The sequence below is a fragment of the Balaenoptera borealis genome, assembly GCF_965194805.1.
Source record: "Balaenoptera borealis genome assembly, chromosome: X".
Taxonomy (NCBI): domain Eukaryota; kingdom Metazoa; phylum Chordata; class Mammalia; order Artiodactyla; family Balaenopteridae; genus Balaenoptera; species Balaenoptera borealis.
In genome coordinates, this window is record NC_138881.1 from 128939822 (window position 1) to 128957002 (window position 17181).

The 17181-nt window shown below is 38.7% G+C and overlaps 1 protein-coding gene across 1 annotated transcript; it reads right to left on the reverse strand.

The window, feature by feature from the left end:
* Positions 1-1092: 1092 nt before the first annotated feature.
* Positions 1093-8878, reverse strand: RAB39B (RAB39B, member RAS oncogene family). Its single transcript, XM_082376441.1, has 2 exons — positions 5338-8878; positions 1093-2559 (listed from the first exon to the last, which is right to left on the reverse strand). The coding sequence occupies exons 1-2, from the start codon at positions 5550-5552 to the stop codon at positions 2133-2135; spliced, it is 642 nt and encodes a 213-aa protein (XP_082232567.1). The 5' UTR covers positions 5553-8878; the 3' UTR covers positions 1093-2132.
* Between the last annotated feature and the right edge of the window lie 8303 nt (positions 8879-17181).

Below are 17181 nucleotides of genomic sequence, written 5' to 3' on the forward strand. Positions count from 1 at the left end.
AGTGACAACAGCACTGAATTCAACTAAAATGAGTTTGAAAGTTCTAGAACTTGTTTAAGCAATTAAGCTCAGCCACTTCTGCTGGATCTATGCTGAGAATTTTTAAACCTGCCTAAGAAATGCAAGGAATGGGAAAAGTATACATATGATGTATTTAAGTCAAGAAAACGGTAGAGAGTTTTGTTTCTATCCTTTTTTTTGAACTGACAGAATCCAGTCAACTCTCATCTATCCACTGGATAATCTTGCTTTCAGAATCTTCTAAACATAGTTAAGTATAGTAGTTGATGAAACTTTGTGTTAACCCAATTTACTATCTTTTGTTTGTCTTCTACAACCACAAAGCTGGCAACTTAATTACTCCACCCAAGCCAGGTCATGCTAAACGAAGGAAGAGACGATGACTGGGTCACTTGGGGTTGATGCTGCACGTAGGTCCGAGGTGGTTTGTTTCCATAATTTTCATGATCTGACTTCTTTATTCCGGCTGAAGTAAATCCCCCAAATTTCAGATTTGGTTACATCCATCCTGAAGTTCAGTACCGTATTTCAAAGCAATTTACCATCCTCAGGCTTTCCTATCACAATGGATATGAGAAAGCTGACTCTAATCAGAATTATTTTCTTACTGTGAAAAGTATGGCTTTTGCCTAGCTGAACTGGCTACAATTCAAAAAAATCATTTAAAGCATCACGTCTCTTCAAGAAGATAATGGAACCTCAAGCCAACCATTCCAAGTTTCTGACGCAGTTAGCTGCCTGTTCACCTGAGAATTGAGAGCTGACTTTCTAGGGTAGACAGGAACCCAGGGTGGGCATAAGGCAAACAAGTGGCCAAGGTCATTGTGAGGTGAGTATTTTAACCCCATCCCACTCCCCATTGCCGTATTTGGTTCCTTTCAATAATATATCCACTGTGTTTCAGTGATAAGAACATCTATAGCCCGAACAGTTCCAACGTGTTTTCACTGTGCAGTTATTCACTTGTGTAAAATCCTCTTGTCAATAATACCTGAATGGGCTTTACCTTTGACTCATGCCCGGGTTCCCTCAGGATTATAGCTGAGTTGTAATCAATAAGGAAACATATCCTAACATGTAGAGAATATTTATTTACAGTCATATCGCTTCCAAAGTAAACAAATTAATAACAGTTTATTCATCTGACAGCAGGATGATGCGGTGAAACAAGAACCAGGGGTCAAGTGACTCTCCTGCCCCTCAGTTAATTTTTTCGTAAACTGGGGAAGAAACCCTAACGGCTTGCTACGATGATCAAATAGGTAAGCCAATGAACTGTAACGTGTCTGTAAGGCTTACCGCACCTCCTGTCGAGCAGGTGTTTACCTTCAGATTGCAGTCGCCAATGCAGTGAAACCCCAGGCGTGGTCCGAGGGGAAGGAGGGCATGGGAGTTACAGTGTTTCTCTCTTCTACTTACACGGTAATTTGCGTGGGACAATTTCTTACACACAGCTGGTTATTCTTTCACAAGGCTGTACATTTTTTCAAGTGTGACAATAACAGTGTGTAAAGAGCCTCCCTTTTCCACATTCACACCGTTTTCACTAGAACACCAGGCCTTGAAAGGGTCTTAGCAAAAGGCTGGTCCACACCCCTCATTTTACACATGAGTTGTTTAGAAGCTAATTGGTACCTTTTAACCAAACCCAGCACATATGTTTAGTGCAGGATATTCTCACTGATTAAGCTGATCTCATACTCTTTTTTAGGTTGGCTAATTGTTCCCAATGTGATACTTTTCTCCCCTTTACATATTTCTTTATGATCGTGACCTATGAATGAGCTGAAATACCAAGAAATAGTTGTCCTGACTGTGGGTGTACTTTTCTGGGGCCTAGCTCCCCAGACCTCAGTTCCTTGACATGCGGTCCACAAAGGGCACACAGAGCGGCCACTGCCCAGCATGGGCCACAAAACAGTGCCAGTTCCAGCACCCAGGCTCCCCCACCCACCCACCCGCCCATCACCTGTCCAAGGGCCCCTTGGGGAGCAGGCTCACTTGGTATCCAATATGGAGGTTGAGTTCTCTTCAGTCGCACGATGATTCTGTTCATTTTGGTCACTTTTAAGTTCAGGTGGGAGAGCATGTTTTGGAGATAAAAGGGCTGACTAGCACAAACACCTTCTCTCTGATTTGACAACCTCTTCTGAAGAGTGAACCACGTTTGGTACAAATCCACTCTTCACCCCTTCCCAGCCCTCCTGGATGGTAATATCCCCCCTTTTAACCAGCTCGTATATGTCTCTTGTCAGGTCTGTGAAGGCTTTCTCCACATTAATGGCATCTCGGGCTGACGTTTCCATGTACCTCATGCCGTACGCGGCGGCCAGTTTCTCTGCCTCGTGGCGGGTCACTTGCCTCTGTGTATCCAGGTCACACTTGTGACCCACGAGAACAAATACAATTTGGTAGGGCTGAACGTGTACTTTGGTCTCTTCTAACCACTCATGGACATTCTGGAAGGACCTGCGGTTGGTAATGTCAAATAAGAGCAGACCACCTACTGAGTTCCTGTAGTAGGCACGCGTGATGGATCTACAACACAAGAAAGAAGTAAAGAATGAAGGCCATGCCCAAACTCCTGCACTTCAATGAACTCAGTGTATTCTGTTGTCTCTGGTTAGTGACATAGTCCTTTGGTGAAAATTGTTTTCTTTTTTTAACAAAGGAATACAAATGTCATTCCATAATAGTAATGATATATGAATTCTCAATTGAGCAAAACTTTGAGATGGAATCTTCTAGAAACGAATGCTCATGGACATACAGGCATTTTCCCTCGATTTAGGCAAGAGCCACAGTTAACTCTCCATGCCCACATCTGAATAGCTGAATGAGACTTCCTCTTCTGTTCAGTGGGATACCTAAGTAACAGGTTATCATGAGGCAAATGAAATAATGGATGTTAAAGTATTCTGTGACCTGGAGAACTCATTACAAATTATAGTAGTTGGAAAAGGATTTTCTAAAAAATAAGAATGAATTTACGATAGTTGACAGAAAATGCTTATAAGTATATAGGTATATTACAATATACTCCATTTTTTCCCATTTATCATTACCACGTTTGTCTATTATTATATTTTTATTTTAATCTAACAGGGGTCCTCAGTCTCTTCTGTGAGGAGGAACATAATTTTGTTTTTTATTTTCCAGGCCATGTGGGAATAGGAAAAAGAGGGATGGTCTGCAAAGGCCTTGAGCCAAGTGTCTGCTGGCCCCACTTCCTGACACATTTCGAAGAGGCTGGCTTGGGAGCCACAGGCTGGGAAAAACTGCCCAAATAGCCAAAGCTTCCCCTTAAAATGCTATGATTTATTTAAAGCATTGTAGAATGCTTTAGAATGTTTCTAAAACCTATTATACATTTTCTGTGCTTCTTAAGCAGAAGAAACCTCGTGCATTTTCGCTCCTTGGTTTGAGGAGCTTCATTTTCAATACGCATTATGGTACTTTTCTCAGAGCATATTAGACATTGTAGAACTTCTTGCTTGTACAATCACTTGCTTTAGACTACTGTGCTTTTTGATCTATGTTTATTTTTAGTTTTTCTGTCTCCTTGGATGAAGATCAACAACGAGGGACTCAATAGCTTAAGGCTTAGGGCAAATGGCCCAGTGGTAACAGAATAAACAATGTCCGGGGAATTAAAGTCCAAGCTAGATGATGGTAAGAACAAACCTTACAAATTGAGTTTGTCTCCAGAACCAGGCAAATCGGCCGTAAGGACTGAAAGCATTTCTAATTCCCTTATGGTTGAAGATTCATGGAGAATGGTAGGTGTACCAGAAAATTCAACATGAACAAAGATTGTGATTCATGAACAGCTTGGTTCAAGAAATCAATAGGCAAGCTGTAATCAAAACTCTAAAATACATGATTACATTAATGGTTTGTGACTATTTAGAAAGTAGCAAAGCCCTTTCTTTATAAATACAACACAAGGCTACATAAAAATTAAAACCTCCCATACATCAAAAAATTTTCTTAAAAGTTAAAAGACAAATGAAAAACTGGGAAAATAGTTTACAATATCCATGACAGAAAAGGATTAATGTTCTTAATATATAAAGAGCTGTTAGAAATCACTATCACCCAATAAATAATAATCAGTGGATAGGAAAAGGCTGTTCATACAGAAAGAAATTCCAATAAGCATAAAAGATACCTTTCTTCAATTATAATATGAGAAATGCAATCACAAGTTCAAAGTGAACCTGAACAAGGATATTTGAAATTTTTTCTCCCCACCCCTCTTCAACCACCTAAGCAGCATCTTCTACGCTTGATTAGTGTTCGATAGCTAAATGAAGAAACGATCCTAAACATGAGCTATTGAGCCCTCTTGATCTAGTTCCTGCTGCTTGGCATGACTGTAGCTCAAAGTTTTCTGTGTACACTGCTCTCCCTCACTTCTGTCTTCACACATGCTGCTTCCTTGCCCTGGGCTTTTCCTGTTTTGCTTGGGTATCACACTCATCAGGCCTCATCTTCTCCACTTAGCCTTCCCTCATCTGTGTTCATACGTATAATTACAAATGATACATACTACAAGGGCCACCAAAGGGTTGTAAGAGAAAATTAAACCTGTTCATTGAGTACTCAATATGTGCTAAGCGTTCTGGTAGGCCGTGGGCATACAAATATGAACAAGGCACTCTTTTGTGTAATTGCTGGTCTATTTTGCCCCCAGTATGCTAGCACAGACATTCTAAGAGGGAAATGCCTGTGTCTGTTTTGTTTACATGGCATCCCCTTGCAGGAGTTTCCTCAGGCTGTTTTCCCAGAAACAGTGCAGTGTCTGGCATATAGTGGGTGATCATTCAATGTCTGCTGGTTGCAAGAAGGCATCAATCATCAGTGTCTATTTCATATATATATCTATAGTTCTATATAGTATCTATGTTTATATCTATATATCTATATCTAGCTATCTATATCTCTATCTCTACATCATCTATCTATATCTGTCAGTTACATTAGGATGACCTGGGAACATTTTCGAAATGTAGTATAGGGACTGAAATTGATGAATTACAGTGATCAACTCCAGCTCGTTTATTAGCCACCAAGGGGCAGGTTGGTGCAGTTGTGGTGCCAGCAGTATGTATTATTGACTGGCCTTCCCTGCCAGGGTGCATCTTTCCCTGCACTGAACTCCCAGCTACCTGAAGGTGGGCTTGAGCAGAAACTCTCAGACCCTCGGTATCTTCCCTAAGGGCGGCGACCAGGGCCAGGAAGTCCTCTTTCCCCAGGGACGGTGCAAGCCCCGAAGACCCTCCCACTGCTCGCGGGCCCGGGCTGCGCTCCCACCTGAACCTCTCTTGACCCGCGGTATCCCAGATCTGGAGCTTGATGCGTTTTCCTGGCTCGATCTCCACCAGACGGGAGAAAAAATCCACCCCCACCGTGGGGTCCGAAACCTGGGCAAAGCGGCCCTCGGTGAAGCGGCGGATCAGACAGGACTTGCCCACCGTGGAATCCCCGATGACAATGAGCCGGAACTGGTACAGCCAGATGGCCTCCATGGCCGGGGCTCGGCAGGTCTCCTCGGCCCGGGCCGTGGGCGGCGAGATGGGGGCGCCCGGCCGAGGCCTCAGAGAGCGCGGCTCGGTCCTGATCTAGATCGGCCACGAGCGCATCGTTGGCCTGGGAGCCTGAGGCGAGGTAGGCCCAGGCGCAGGGAGAGAGGAGGGACGGATGCTGCGCTCGCAGAGGTGATGAAATGGCAGCAGCATCAGCACCACGCACTCTGACTCATCACCGACTACAGGGCTACTGTAATCCTCCACGTAGAGGCGACGCTCAGGACCGCACTGTCTGTAAGAGGAGCGCACACAGAAATGGCCGGGAAAACAGCTCGTTCCCTTCCTTTCTAATTCCTCTTCTTAATTAAAATTTTTCTCTATCTTTCAAATTGCAAAAGTAACACCTCTTCATTAAAACTAACGAAACAATACAAAAATATACAAAAAAGGAAAGTCTATTATTATCTGCCCCCTACCTCCCCAAGATATTAACAGTTTGTTATATATTCTTCCACGTGTATTTCTATGAAAATATATATACATATACACATTTATTGCTGTTTGATTTTACAAAAATATGATCGAACTGGACCATTACTCTGACACTTGCTTTTTGCAATTAATAAAGAATCATTGGCATCTCTCCATTTCCAACTATTTTCCTTTTGCCATAACAATGCTGCAATATTCTCTTAAGTATAGTCACACATACATTATTTCTATGAAATAGAGTCTTAATAAGAAAGACCAGGAAGTCAAAGAGTATGAATATTTTAAATGTTATATATATGGGCATTATACTTTGCAAACATACTGAGCAATTTAAATTCTAGTCAGCAAGATGTGAAAAGACCATTTTTTGGCATTACTTCAAGCATCATATATGATATTCTTTCTTAATTCTTGCCAATCTGATGTCATTAAAAATAAATGGAATCATAGAATATGTAGACTTTTGTAACTGGCTTCTTTCACTTACCATGATGTTTTAGAGTTCATCCACATCGTAACATGTATCAGCACTTCATTCCTTTATATAACTGAATACTATTTCATTGGGTGACATAACACATTTTGTTTATCCATTTATCTGTTGATGGACATTTGGGTTGTTTCCGTCTTTTGGCTATTATGAATAATGCTGCTATGAACATTTGTGTACAAGTTTTTGTTTGAACACGTACTTCGAACTCTTTTGGGTTTAAACCTAGGAGTAGAATTCCTGTGACCTATGGTAACTATATGTTACATCCTTTGAAGAAATTCCAGACTGTTTTCCACAGTGGCTGCACCATTTTACATTCCTACCAGCAGTGTATGAGGGTTCTGATTTCTCCATAGCTTTTCCAACACTTGTTATTTTCTGACTTTTTGATTCCAAACATCCTAGTGGGTATGAAGTGGTATCTCATTGTGGTTTTGACTTGCATTTCCCTGATGACTGATGACAATGTGCATATTTTCACATTCTTATTGGCCATTTGCATATCCTCCTTGGAGAAAGGTAGGCTCAGGTCCTTTGCCTTTTTTTTTTTGGCCGCCGAGTGGCTTTTGGGATCTTAGTTCCCCAACCAGGGATTGATTGAACCTGGGCCCCTGGCAGTGAGAGCTCAGAGTTCTAACCACTGGATCACCAGGGAATTCCCCCTTTGCCCATTTAAAAACTGGATTATTTGTCTTTTTATTACTGAGTTGTAAGAGTTCTTTACATATTGTAGGTGCAAGTCTCTTATCAGATATGTGACTTGTAAATATTTCCTCCCATTCTGTGTGTCCTTTTTGAACTTTCTTAAGGGTGTCCTTTGAAGTGCAAAGTTTTAAATTTTGATGAAGTAAAGATTGTCTGTTTTTTCTTTTGTTGCTTGTGCTTCTGGTGTCATGTCTAAGAATACTTTGCCAAATTCAAGTTCATGAAGATTTACTCCTATGTATTCTTCTAAGAGTTTTGTAGTTTTAGCTCATACATTTAGGTCTGTGATTCATTTTATGATAATTTTTATATATGCCGTGAGGTAGGGGTCCAGCTGCCTTCTTTTGCATGTGGATATCTACTTGTTCGAGCACCATTTGTTGGAGAGACTATTCTTTCCCCATTAAAAAAAAAATATTTATTTATCTTATTTTTGGCTGCGTCGGGTCTTAGTTGCAGCACTCGGGATCTTCGTTGCGGCCTGCGGGCTCCTCCTTGCTGCGCGCAGGCTTCTCTCTAGTTGTGACCCATGTGCTCAGTGGTTGCGGTGGGTGGGCTTAGTTGCCCCGCGGCATGTGGGATCTTAGTTCCCTGACCAGGGGTCGAACCTGCATCCCCTGCATTGGAAGGTGGATTCTTAACAACTGGACCACCAGGGAAGTCCCTCTTTCCCCATTGAATGATTTTGGCATCCTTGTTGAAAATCAGTTGACCATAGACTGGTTTAATTCTGGACTCTTAATTTTATTCCATCGGTCTATGTCTAGTCTTCTTCCAGTATCACATTGTCTTGACTGTTGTAGCTTTGTAGTAAGTTTAGAAATCGGGAAGCATGAGTCCTCCTACTGTGCTCTTTTTTTCCAAGATTGTTTTTGGCTACTTGGGGCCCCTTTCAATTTCATATGAATTTTAAGATCTGCTTGTCAATTTCTGCATATAAGGCAGCTATGATATTGATTGAGATTTCATTAAATCTGTAGATCAGTTTGGGGAATACTGCCATCTGAACAAAATTAAGTCTTCAAATCCTTGAACATAGACTATCTTTCCATATATTTAGGTCTTTTAAAATTTCTTTCAACAATGCTTTGTAGTTTTCAGTTTACAAGTCTTACACTTCTTTAGCTAAGTTATTCCTAAGTATTTTATTATTTTTGATGCTATTGTGAGTGAATTGTTTTCTTAATTTCATTTTCAGATTGTTCATTGCAAGTGTATAAAAATATAATTGATTTTATATTTTTCAACTTTTTTTTTTTTTTTTTTGGCCGCACCATGCAGCTTTGCAGGATCTTAGTTCCCCGACCAGGGATCAAACGCAGGCCCTGGAAGTGAAAGCGCTGAGTCCTAACCACTGGACCGCCAGGGAATTCCCGATTTTTTTAGTGTATTCTTTAAGATGTGGTCAAATGGTTTTTCTGCATCTTCGAGATGATCATGTGATTTGTTTTTATTCTATTTGGTATAATGTATTACATTAATTGATTTTTGGATATTGAGTTAACCTTGCATTCCTGGTATAAATCCTACTTGATCATGGTGTATAATTTTAAAAATATGTTTTTGGATTTGATTTCTAGTATTTTTGAGGATATTTTCATTCATATGCATGACATTTATTGGTCTATAGTTTTCTTTTATTGCAATGTCCTCTTCTGGTTTTAGTATCAGGGTAATATTGGCCTCATAAAATGAGCTGAGAAGCATTCTTTCCTTTTCTGCTTTTTGGAAGAGTTTGTGAAGAACTGGTATTAATTCTTCTTTAAATGTCTGCTAGAATTTAGCAGTGAAGCCATCTGGGTCTGGGCTTTTCTCTGTGGGTAGTGTTTTGATTACTAATTCAATTTCTTCACTTGTTATAGCTCTATTCAAATTGTCTATTTCTTCTTGAGTCAGTTTCAGTAGTTTGTATCTTGGTAGAAATGTCTCCATTTCATCTAAGTTATCCAATTTGTTGGCATACAATTGTTCATAGTATTCCTTATAAAGGAATACTATGTATTCCTTTAAAATTTTGTAAGGTCAGTAGTAATGTCCCTTCTTTCATTTATGATTCTAGTGATTTGAGTCTTCTTTTTCTTCTTGGTCAATCTAGCTAAAGATTTGTCAATTTTGTTTTCAAAGAACCAACTTTTGGTTTTGTTTATTCTATTTTTTAATTTGCTCTCCATTTCATATATCTCTGCTCTAATCTTAAGTATTTCATTCCTTCTGTGTGATTTAGTTTGTTCATCTTTTTCCAGTTCCTTAAGGTGTAAAGTTAGGTTATCGATTTGAGATCTTCCTTTTCTCTAAATATAGGCATTTACAGTTATGAATTTCCCTTTGAGCACTGCTTTATCTGCATCCTATAAGTTTTGATATTGGTATCTTCATTTTCATTTGTCTCAAATTATTTTATGATATCTCCTTTGACCCATTTGTTACTTAGGAGTGTTTTGTTTAATTTCTATATATTTGTGAGTTTTCCACATTTTTCCTGCTATTTACTTGTAATTTTATTTCTTGTGGTCAGAGAGCATTCTTTGTATCATTTGTATCTTTTTAAAATTCTTAAGGTTTGCTTTATGGCATAGTATATGGTCTATTTTGGAGAATGCTCTCCATGTGCACTTGAGAAAAATGTATATTCTGTTTTTGGGTGGAGTGTTCTATATATGTGAATTAGGTCTAATTGGTTTTTAGTGTGGGCCAAGTCTCCTGTTTTCTTGTTGATCTTCTGTATAGTTGTCCTAAAGTGTAGTATAAAGTCTTCAACTATTATTGTACAACTATTTCTCACTTCAATTCTATCAGTTTTTGCCCCATATATTTTGGATTTCTGTTTTTCAATGCATATGTATTTGTAATAAGAATGAATTGACCCTTTTATCATTATGAAATGTTCTTCTTTGTCTCCAGTAACTTTTCTTTTGTTTTGAAGTCTATTTTGTCTGATATTAGTATAGCCACTTCAGCTTTCTTGTGGTTGCTGTTTGCATAATATATTTCCATATTTTTACTTTCAATCAATTTGTATATTGGAATATTAAGTATGTCTCCTGTAGACGGCATACAGTTTATCATGTTATTTTATCCAATCTCACAATCTCTGCTTTTTTCCTGGACTGTTAGTATTGTTATCATTGTTATAGTTGATTTACATCTGCCATTTTTTGTTTCCTTTTTTTTTTTTTTAAATTAATTTATTTATTTTTGGCTGTGTTGGGTCTTTGTTTCTATGCAAGGGCTTTCTCTAGTTGTGGCAAGCGGGGGCCACTCTTCAACATCTGCCATTTTATTTCTTTCCTTTTTATATAACTTATGGGGTTTTTTTTAATTCCTCTTTCTCCTTTATTACCTTTTTTTTTGCATTAAGTGAATATTTTATAATGTAGCATTTGAAGTTTTTAAATGATTTTTTAAAATATATTTTTGAGGTTTTTTTTTTTTAGTGGTTGCTCTAGGGTTTACCAAATATTTCTTAATTTATCAGAATCACCTTCAGATGTATACTACCTTATTCCATATATATATATTCTATATAATATATAGAAACATGACTCCTATAGAGCTCCATTCCCTTTTCTCCCTTTTAATATTACTATTATGCCTATTATGTCCATTAATATTACAAATCCAACAATACCTTGTTATAATTATTGCTTTGCCATCTGTAGTCATTTCCTTAGCCCAATATAGCTTGACTCCCAGTCACTTCTTTTGCACTGCTTTTGGCAAGTATATTACATTTTATGTTATAGGCCCAACAGTACACCATATACATATTATTTTATACATTAAAAAAAAATCAGTTCAAAAAAAGGAGAAAAATATACATTTATGCACTTTTATAATTACATAAACACCTTTACTGGTGCTGTTTTTGTGTGTGTGTCTGTGTGTGTGTGTTTGTTTGAATTGCCATCTGCAGTCACTTTCATTTTGAAGAACTTCCTTCAGTATTTCTTGTAAGGCAGGTCTGCAACAAATTCAGTCATTTCTTGTTTGTTTATCTTGTCTTTATCTCCTTTCCTTTTTTGAAAGATAGATTTGCTGAATATAGGATTCTTGGTTTACATTTTTTTCTTTATCATTTTGAATATGTTATCCCAATGCATTTTCTTTTCTTACCATTTTCATTCTTTATTTTACTGAGGTATAGTTGATGTACAGTATTATATAAGTTCCAGGTGTACAACACAGTGATTCACAATTTTTAAAGATTATATTCTATTTATAGTTATCATAAGATTTTGGCTATATTCCCTGTGTTGTATAATAGATCCTTGTAGCTTACTTATTTTATACATAGTAGTTTGTACCTCTTAATCCCCTACTCCTATCTTGCCCCTCCCCTGCATTGTTTCTTTTGAGAAGTTGACTGTTAATCTTTTTAAAAATTAATTAATTAATTAATTAATTAATTATATTATTTTTTGGCTGCTTTGGGTCTTCATTGCTGTGCACGGGCTTTCTCTAGTTGCGGCGAGTGGGGGCTACTCTTTGTTGCGGTGTGTGGGCTTCTCATTGCGTTGGCTTCTCTTGTGGCATGCGGGCCCTAGAGCTTGTGGGCTTTAGTAGTTGTGGCTCGCGGTCTCTAGAGTGCAGGCTCAGTAGTTGTGGCACATGAGCTAAGTTGCTCCGCGGCATGTGGGATCTTCCCGGACCAGGGATTGAGCCCGTGTCCCCTGCATTGGTAGGCGGATTCTTAACCACTGCACCACCAGGGAAGTCCTTGACTGTTAATCTTATTGGTGTTCCCTTTTAAGTGAGTCATTTTTTTTCTTGTTACATTCAAGATTTTCTCTTTGACTTTTATCATTTCTTTGATTTTCAGAATTTTTACTATGATGCATCTGTTTGCGAATCTCATTATCTTTATCCTGCTAGTTCATTGAGTTTCTTGGGATGTGTGGGTTATTGTTTTTCAATAAATTTAGGAAGTTTTCTGATATTTTTTTGGACATTTTTTCTACTCTCTTCTCTCTTCTGGTATTCTCATTACACCTGTGTCGGTGCACTTGATGGTGTCCCACATTTCTCTGAGGCTCTGTTCATTTTTCTTCATTCTTTTTGACTCATTTTCAGCTTGCATACTCTCTATTGAACTGTCTTCAAATTTTCTAATTCTTTCTTCTGCTAGTTGAAATCTGTTGAACCCATCTAGTGAATTATTTATTTCAGTTATTGTACTTTTCAACTCCAGAATTTCCTTTTGGTTCTTTTTTCTATCTCTGTATCGATATTCTATATTTGATGTGACATTGCCATCGTATGGACCTTTACTTTTTTAACCATGCTTTCCTTTAGTTCTGTGAACATATTTGTAATGACTACTTTGAAGTCTTTTTCTGTTAGATCTGACAGCTACTTGCTATCACGGGCAGTTTCTGTTGCCTACTTTCCCCCCCCCCCCCCCCCAGTGTTTGAATCATACTTTGTTTCTTTGCATGTCTCATAATTTTTTTTGTTGGAAACTAGACATTTTAGACAATATATTGTAGTAAGTCTGACTGTTGGTCCACTCCCCACCCCAGGGTTGGTTATTGTTAATTCTTCTTCTTCTTCTTCTTTAGTGACTAGCTGGACTATATTAGTGAAGTCTGTCCCCTTGCCCCCATGATGTTTTACCCTGGAATGACAGTAATATTGGCAGGACTCTCTTTGCCTGACCACATCCAGCTGTTAAACTCCACAAATTGCCAGCTGATAATATACTGTTTTCATCAAAGCCTCGGGAGCATAAATTGGTCTTCAAACTAATTCAATCATCACATTGCAGCTCCTTTGAAGAATAGTTTCTGAGGTTCATGCTTGATATTTGTTCTGACCCCAGGAAGGCTCCTACCTGGCTGATAGTCTGTATTTTCATTAAATCCACAAGTTTCTACCCAGTGCCTTTCACTACAACCTCCACTGTTCTTGAGGGTGTCCTTAGGTTTGAACTTCTCCATGCTCTCTTGTAAATAAAATCAGTTCCTTTGGCAAGACATTAGGAGCTAGCTGTTTTATGGTCTGCTCCTCCCTTTGGGCAAAATCTCTGAGCCAGGGCTCTGGAACTGGGGTTGGGGGACAGTGGCCAGCTTCTTTCTGAGTGACACTCCTGCTCTAGGAGTTGAACATTTGGAAGGGGGCATCAGCCTGAAGTGGAACCACCAACTCATAAGCCAGGGAAAGAGCAAGATGATCAGGACCCTGGTCTTCTCAACACACTGCACCCAACGTAGAGCCTCAGTCTGGTAAGTGGGGGCTGAGTGGAAGAGGGGAACTGCCACTTCTCAACCACACTTGCCTGGGACTCAGCCTCAGCAACACATAGTTGGGGTCAGGATGAGAAATGTTGATATACTGCTCCTCCCAGGAAGAAAGCCCTCTGGAGGGAAGAGAAAGCTACAGCAGTCTGGAGTGGAGCGATGAGTGGGGTGGGGGGTGGGTGGGAAGGGAGGGAGTGGTCTTGGTTCAAATACTACAGATTTCTGCTTTATAAAATTTTTATAGATTTTCTTGATAGGTGTTTCTCTGTTTTCTGTTTGCAGTAGACATTCATTTCACATATTCTAAAAGTTTAAAATCTCACTAAGAAATTTTAATGTATTACTCTTTTGAAAAATATACTGTGACTTGTTTATAGACTTTCACTTTCTTCCCTTGGCAACTACTGTGCCCAACTTCAAACATGTTCATCAGTACAGTCTTTTTTCTTCACAATTAAAAAAAAACACGAATGTTTCAGAATTGCTATTCCCATATCCCTTCAAAAAGCAAGCCTGCTAAGAATGGTTCAAGATATTACTGATGTTCTGAGTTCTTTTCAGGTTGAGACTATATAGGCAAAGAATTGCATTAAAAAATACAGGCATGCGTTTTTTTCTTTTCTCCTTGCAAGTGTTTGTTAATTATTTGAAGTATAGTTGAGTTCGTCTTTTTGGTTTGTTTTAGAATTATTGTTCTCCTATCATTGTTGATTTTACTTTATCTTTTTAATATGTAGAACATTAACATGATTACAAAAGTCAACACTATAAAAATCTTTTCACCCCTTGTAGCTAACCAATTTTATTTGTTTCTTGTTTACCTTTCTGTGTTTCTTCTATAGAGATAAGCATATATATGTGTGTGTGTGTGTGTGTGTGTGTGTATGTATATATATATATATATATATATATATATACATACACACACACACACACACACACACATACATACGTATATGGGACAAAGGATCAAAATCTCAATGGAAAAATGTGTAAAAGATATAAATGAATATATATTCATAAATTAGAAATATTAGCTATTAATCTGTAATATATGTTGTAAATATTTTTTCCCAGTTTGTCTTTTGACTTTATGTGTTTTAACCATGTAAAGGTTTTTAATTAAAAAAAATTTTTATGAAGTCAAATTTACCAATTTTTAATTTTGCTGTATTTGATTTTAAGTCATAGTTAGAAAGTATTTCCCTTCACTAAGGCTAAAGAAAAATTTTGTAATATTTTCTCCTGATACTTGTATGGTATATTTTTAAATATTTAGACCCCTATATATCTAGAGTTTATTTTTGTGTATGGTGTGAGATATGGATCTACTTTTTTTCTCAATAGCTTTCCAGTTGTCCCAGAACCATTTATTAAAATGTCCATCTTTTCTCTAGAGACTTGAGAGATGCTATCTTTATCTTACACTAAATTTTCATATGTATCTATCTGGCTCTATTTTTGGACATTTTATTCACTTCAGAGGTCTGTTTGCCTATTCCTACACCACAACCCCACTGTTTTACTTAAGGATGCTTTATTGTATACTTTAATACCTTGTCAGTCTACTCTTCCCTCATAGTTTTTCCTTTTTAGTGTTTTCCTGGCTATTCTTTCTTGTTCGCTTTTTCATATGAACTTAGTATCAATATGTCTAGGTCCCTAAAAAAGCTTGTTGGAACTTTTATTGGAATTGCAATATACTTATAAGTTACTTTATGGAGAACTAACATGTTTATGGTGTTGAGTCATCCTAAACAAGAACAAGGGAGGCCTTTCCATATGTTGAAGTTTTCATTTGTGTCTTTCAGGAGTGTTTACGCTTTTTCTAGTCCAGGTTTGAACATTTCTTGTTGTTTATTCCTAAATATTTCATCTTCCTTGCTGCTACTGTAAATGGTCATTTTCTCTACCATCATGCCCTCTAACAGGTTATTGTGTATATATATGAAGGCTACTGATTTCTGTGTGTTAGATTTATATCCTGTAACTTTACTGAATTCTGGGATTTTTTGGACGTATTTTTAGTATTCATTCTCTAGGAGCTGCCAATTCTGTCAGGGTTGGCAATCTTCTGCAAAGAGGTAAGAAGTAGATATTTAAAACTTGATGGGCCAAGAGGCAAAATTGAGAATATCATGTAGGTACCTATACAAAAAGAGAATTTAAAAATTTCCACAAATTGATGAAATACAAAATATAATAATTTTTGTAATACAGGTCTATTCATGTGAAGATTACAGTTATTTTGGGGGGACAACATTTTACTTAACTGTGGTACAAAGTTAGTGTTCCCTACCATTAAAATCAATCCAAATGTTCATCTGTTAAGGCTGATCTGTAATGAGATTCTATATGTTTCATTTTTTAAATATACCTTTTAAAACAGGTACTGTTAAACACTGATATCATGGAATAATTACATATATATATATATATATATATATATAGAGAGAGAGAGAGAGAGAGAGAGAGAGAGAGAGAGAGAGAGAGATTGATTCTGTTGTTTTTGTTTCTCTGGAGAACTCTAATACTGCTTGTATACCCAATACCAGGCTCTCTGGTACTCCCTCCCCCCACCTCCTCAAAGCAAGGAGTTCAGACCAGAGGTCTAAGGAGGCTTTTCCTTGCGCCCAAACCCAAATGCTGTCACCAGCCACAGCCCATAATTCCGAAGCATTCTTGTCACGAGGACAGTAAGGAAGGCGGCCAGGGCTGCAGCCCAGGCTGACAAGAGTGTACCAGAAAAAGCAAAAGCACAAGGGAGCGAGCACCCTTGCCACTTCGGCAACAAGCTGCACTAGGCCTTTAGGGCTCGGAAAGACCCTTCCCGGCAGCCAAGTGAGAGCACAGGAAGGGTGGCCGAATCTGTCCCAAACGGGCCTCCCCTGCACTTCCTTAGCCACTGCTTCCACACTGCTGAAACAGAAGTAGAAAAGAATACCCTAAAAGTCCCATCCATTTGGGGACACTTAACCCATAGTGACAACACTCCACATATTCCCCCTCCCCCCCCCTCAAATACACAAAACCAAGATCTGTTCCCAAACTGTGTCCTTAAATCTCACCTCAAAAGATTAGTGCTGTCTACAACTTCAGCCTAAAGGATGCGTTTTCCCAAGCCGAATGAATGAGAATGAGATTATATTCTGAAGAGTTCCTACCATCACTCTCAACACTAAGAAAATAAAATTGAATTTGAGAAAACAGCTAAGTCGGTTTGCATGCAACGTCTGGACCAAAACGCCTTGGAAATTTAGTGTTTAAAAATGGAACGCCATCCTGCTTTTGGGGAACAAGGGCACAGTCTGGCACACACACGATCACACAATACCAAAGCAGCGTGCTGATTTTACACATTTGAGTTAACTAAGATTTGTAGAAGGATCCGCACACAAATGAAAGCTGCCCCGTGGACTACCCGCACCTCTCGAAACGGAGCCAGAACTGAAAACCCCAAAGCACAGCTGACACCTCTGCTCTGGGGCCCACCCCGCCCCCGCCCCGCCCCACTCCCACCCCGCCCTGCACCGAACACATTCGCACTGCAGCTGAGAAAGGCCACATCGCAAATGACCTCTGTAGATTCATAGGCACACTGTCCACTTCGAATGAACGAATCCATCTTGGAGCTAAGAGGGAGCTATCTGCTTCTGCTTGCCGCCTCCTGCCAGGGAGATAAGCTATTCCCCTTTCATAGATG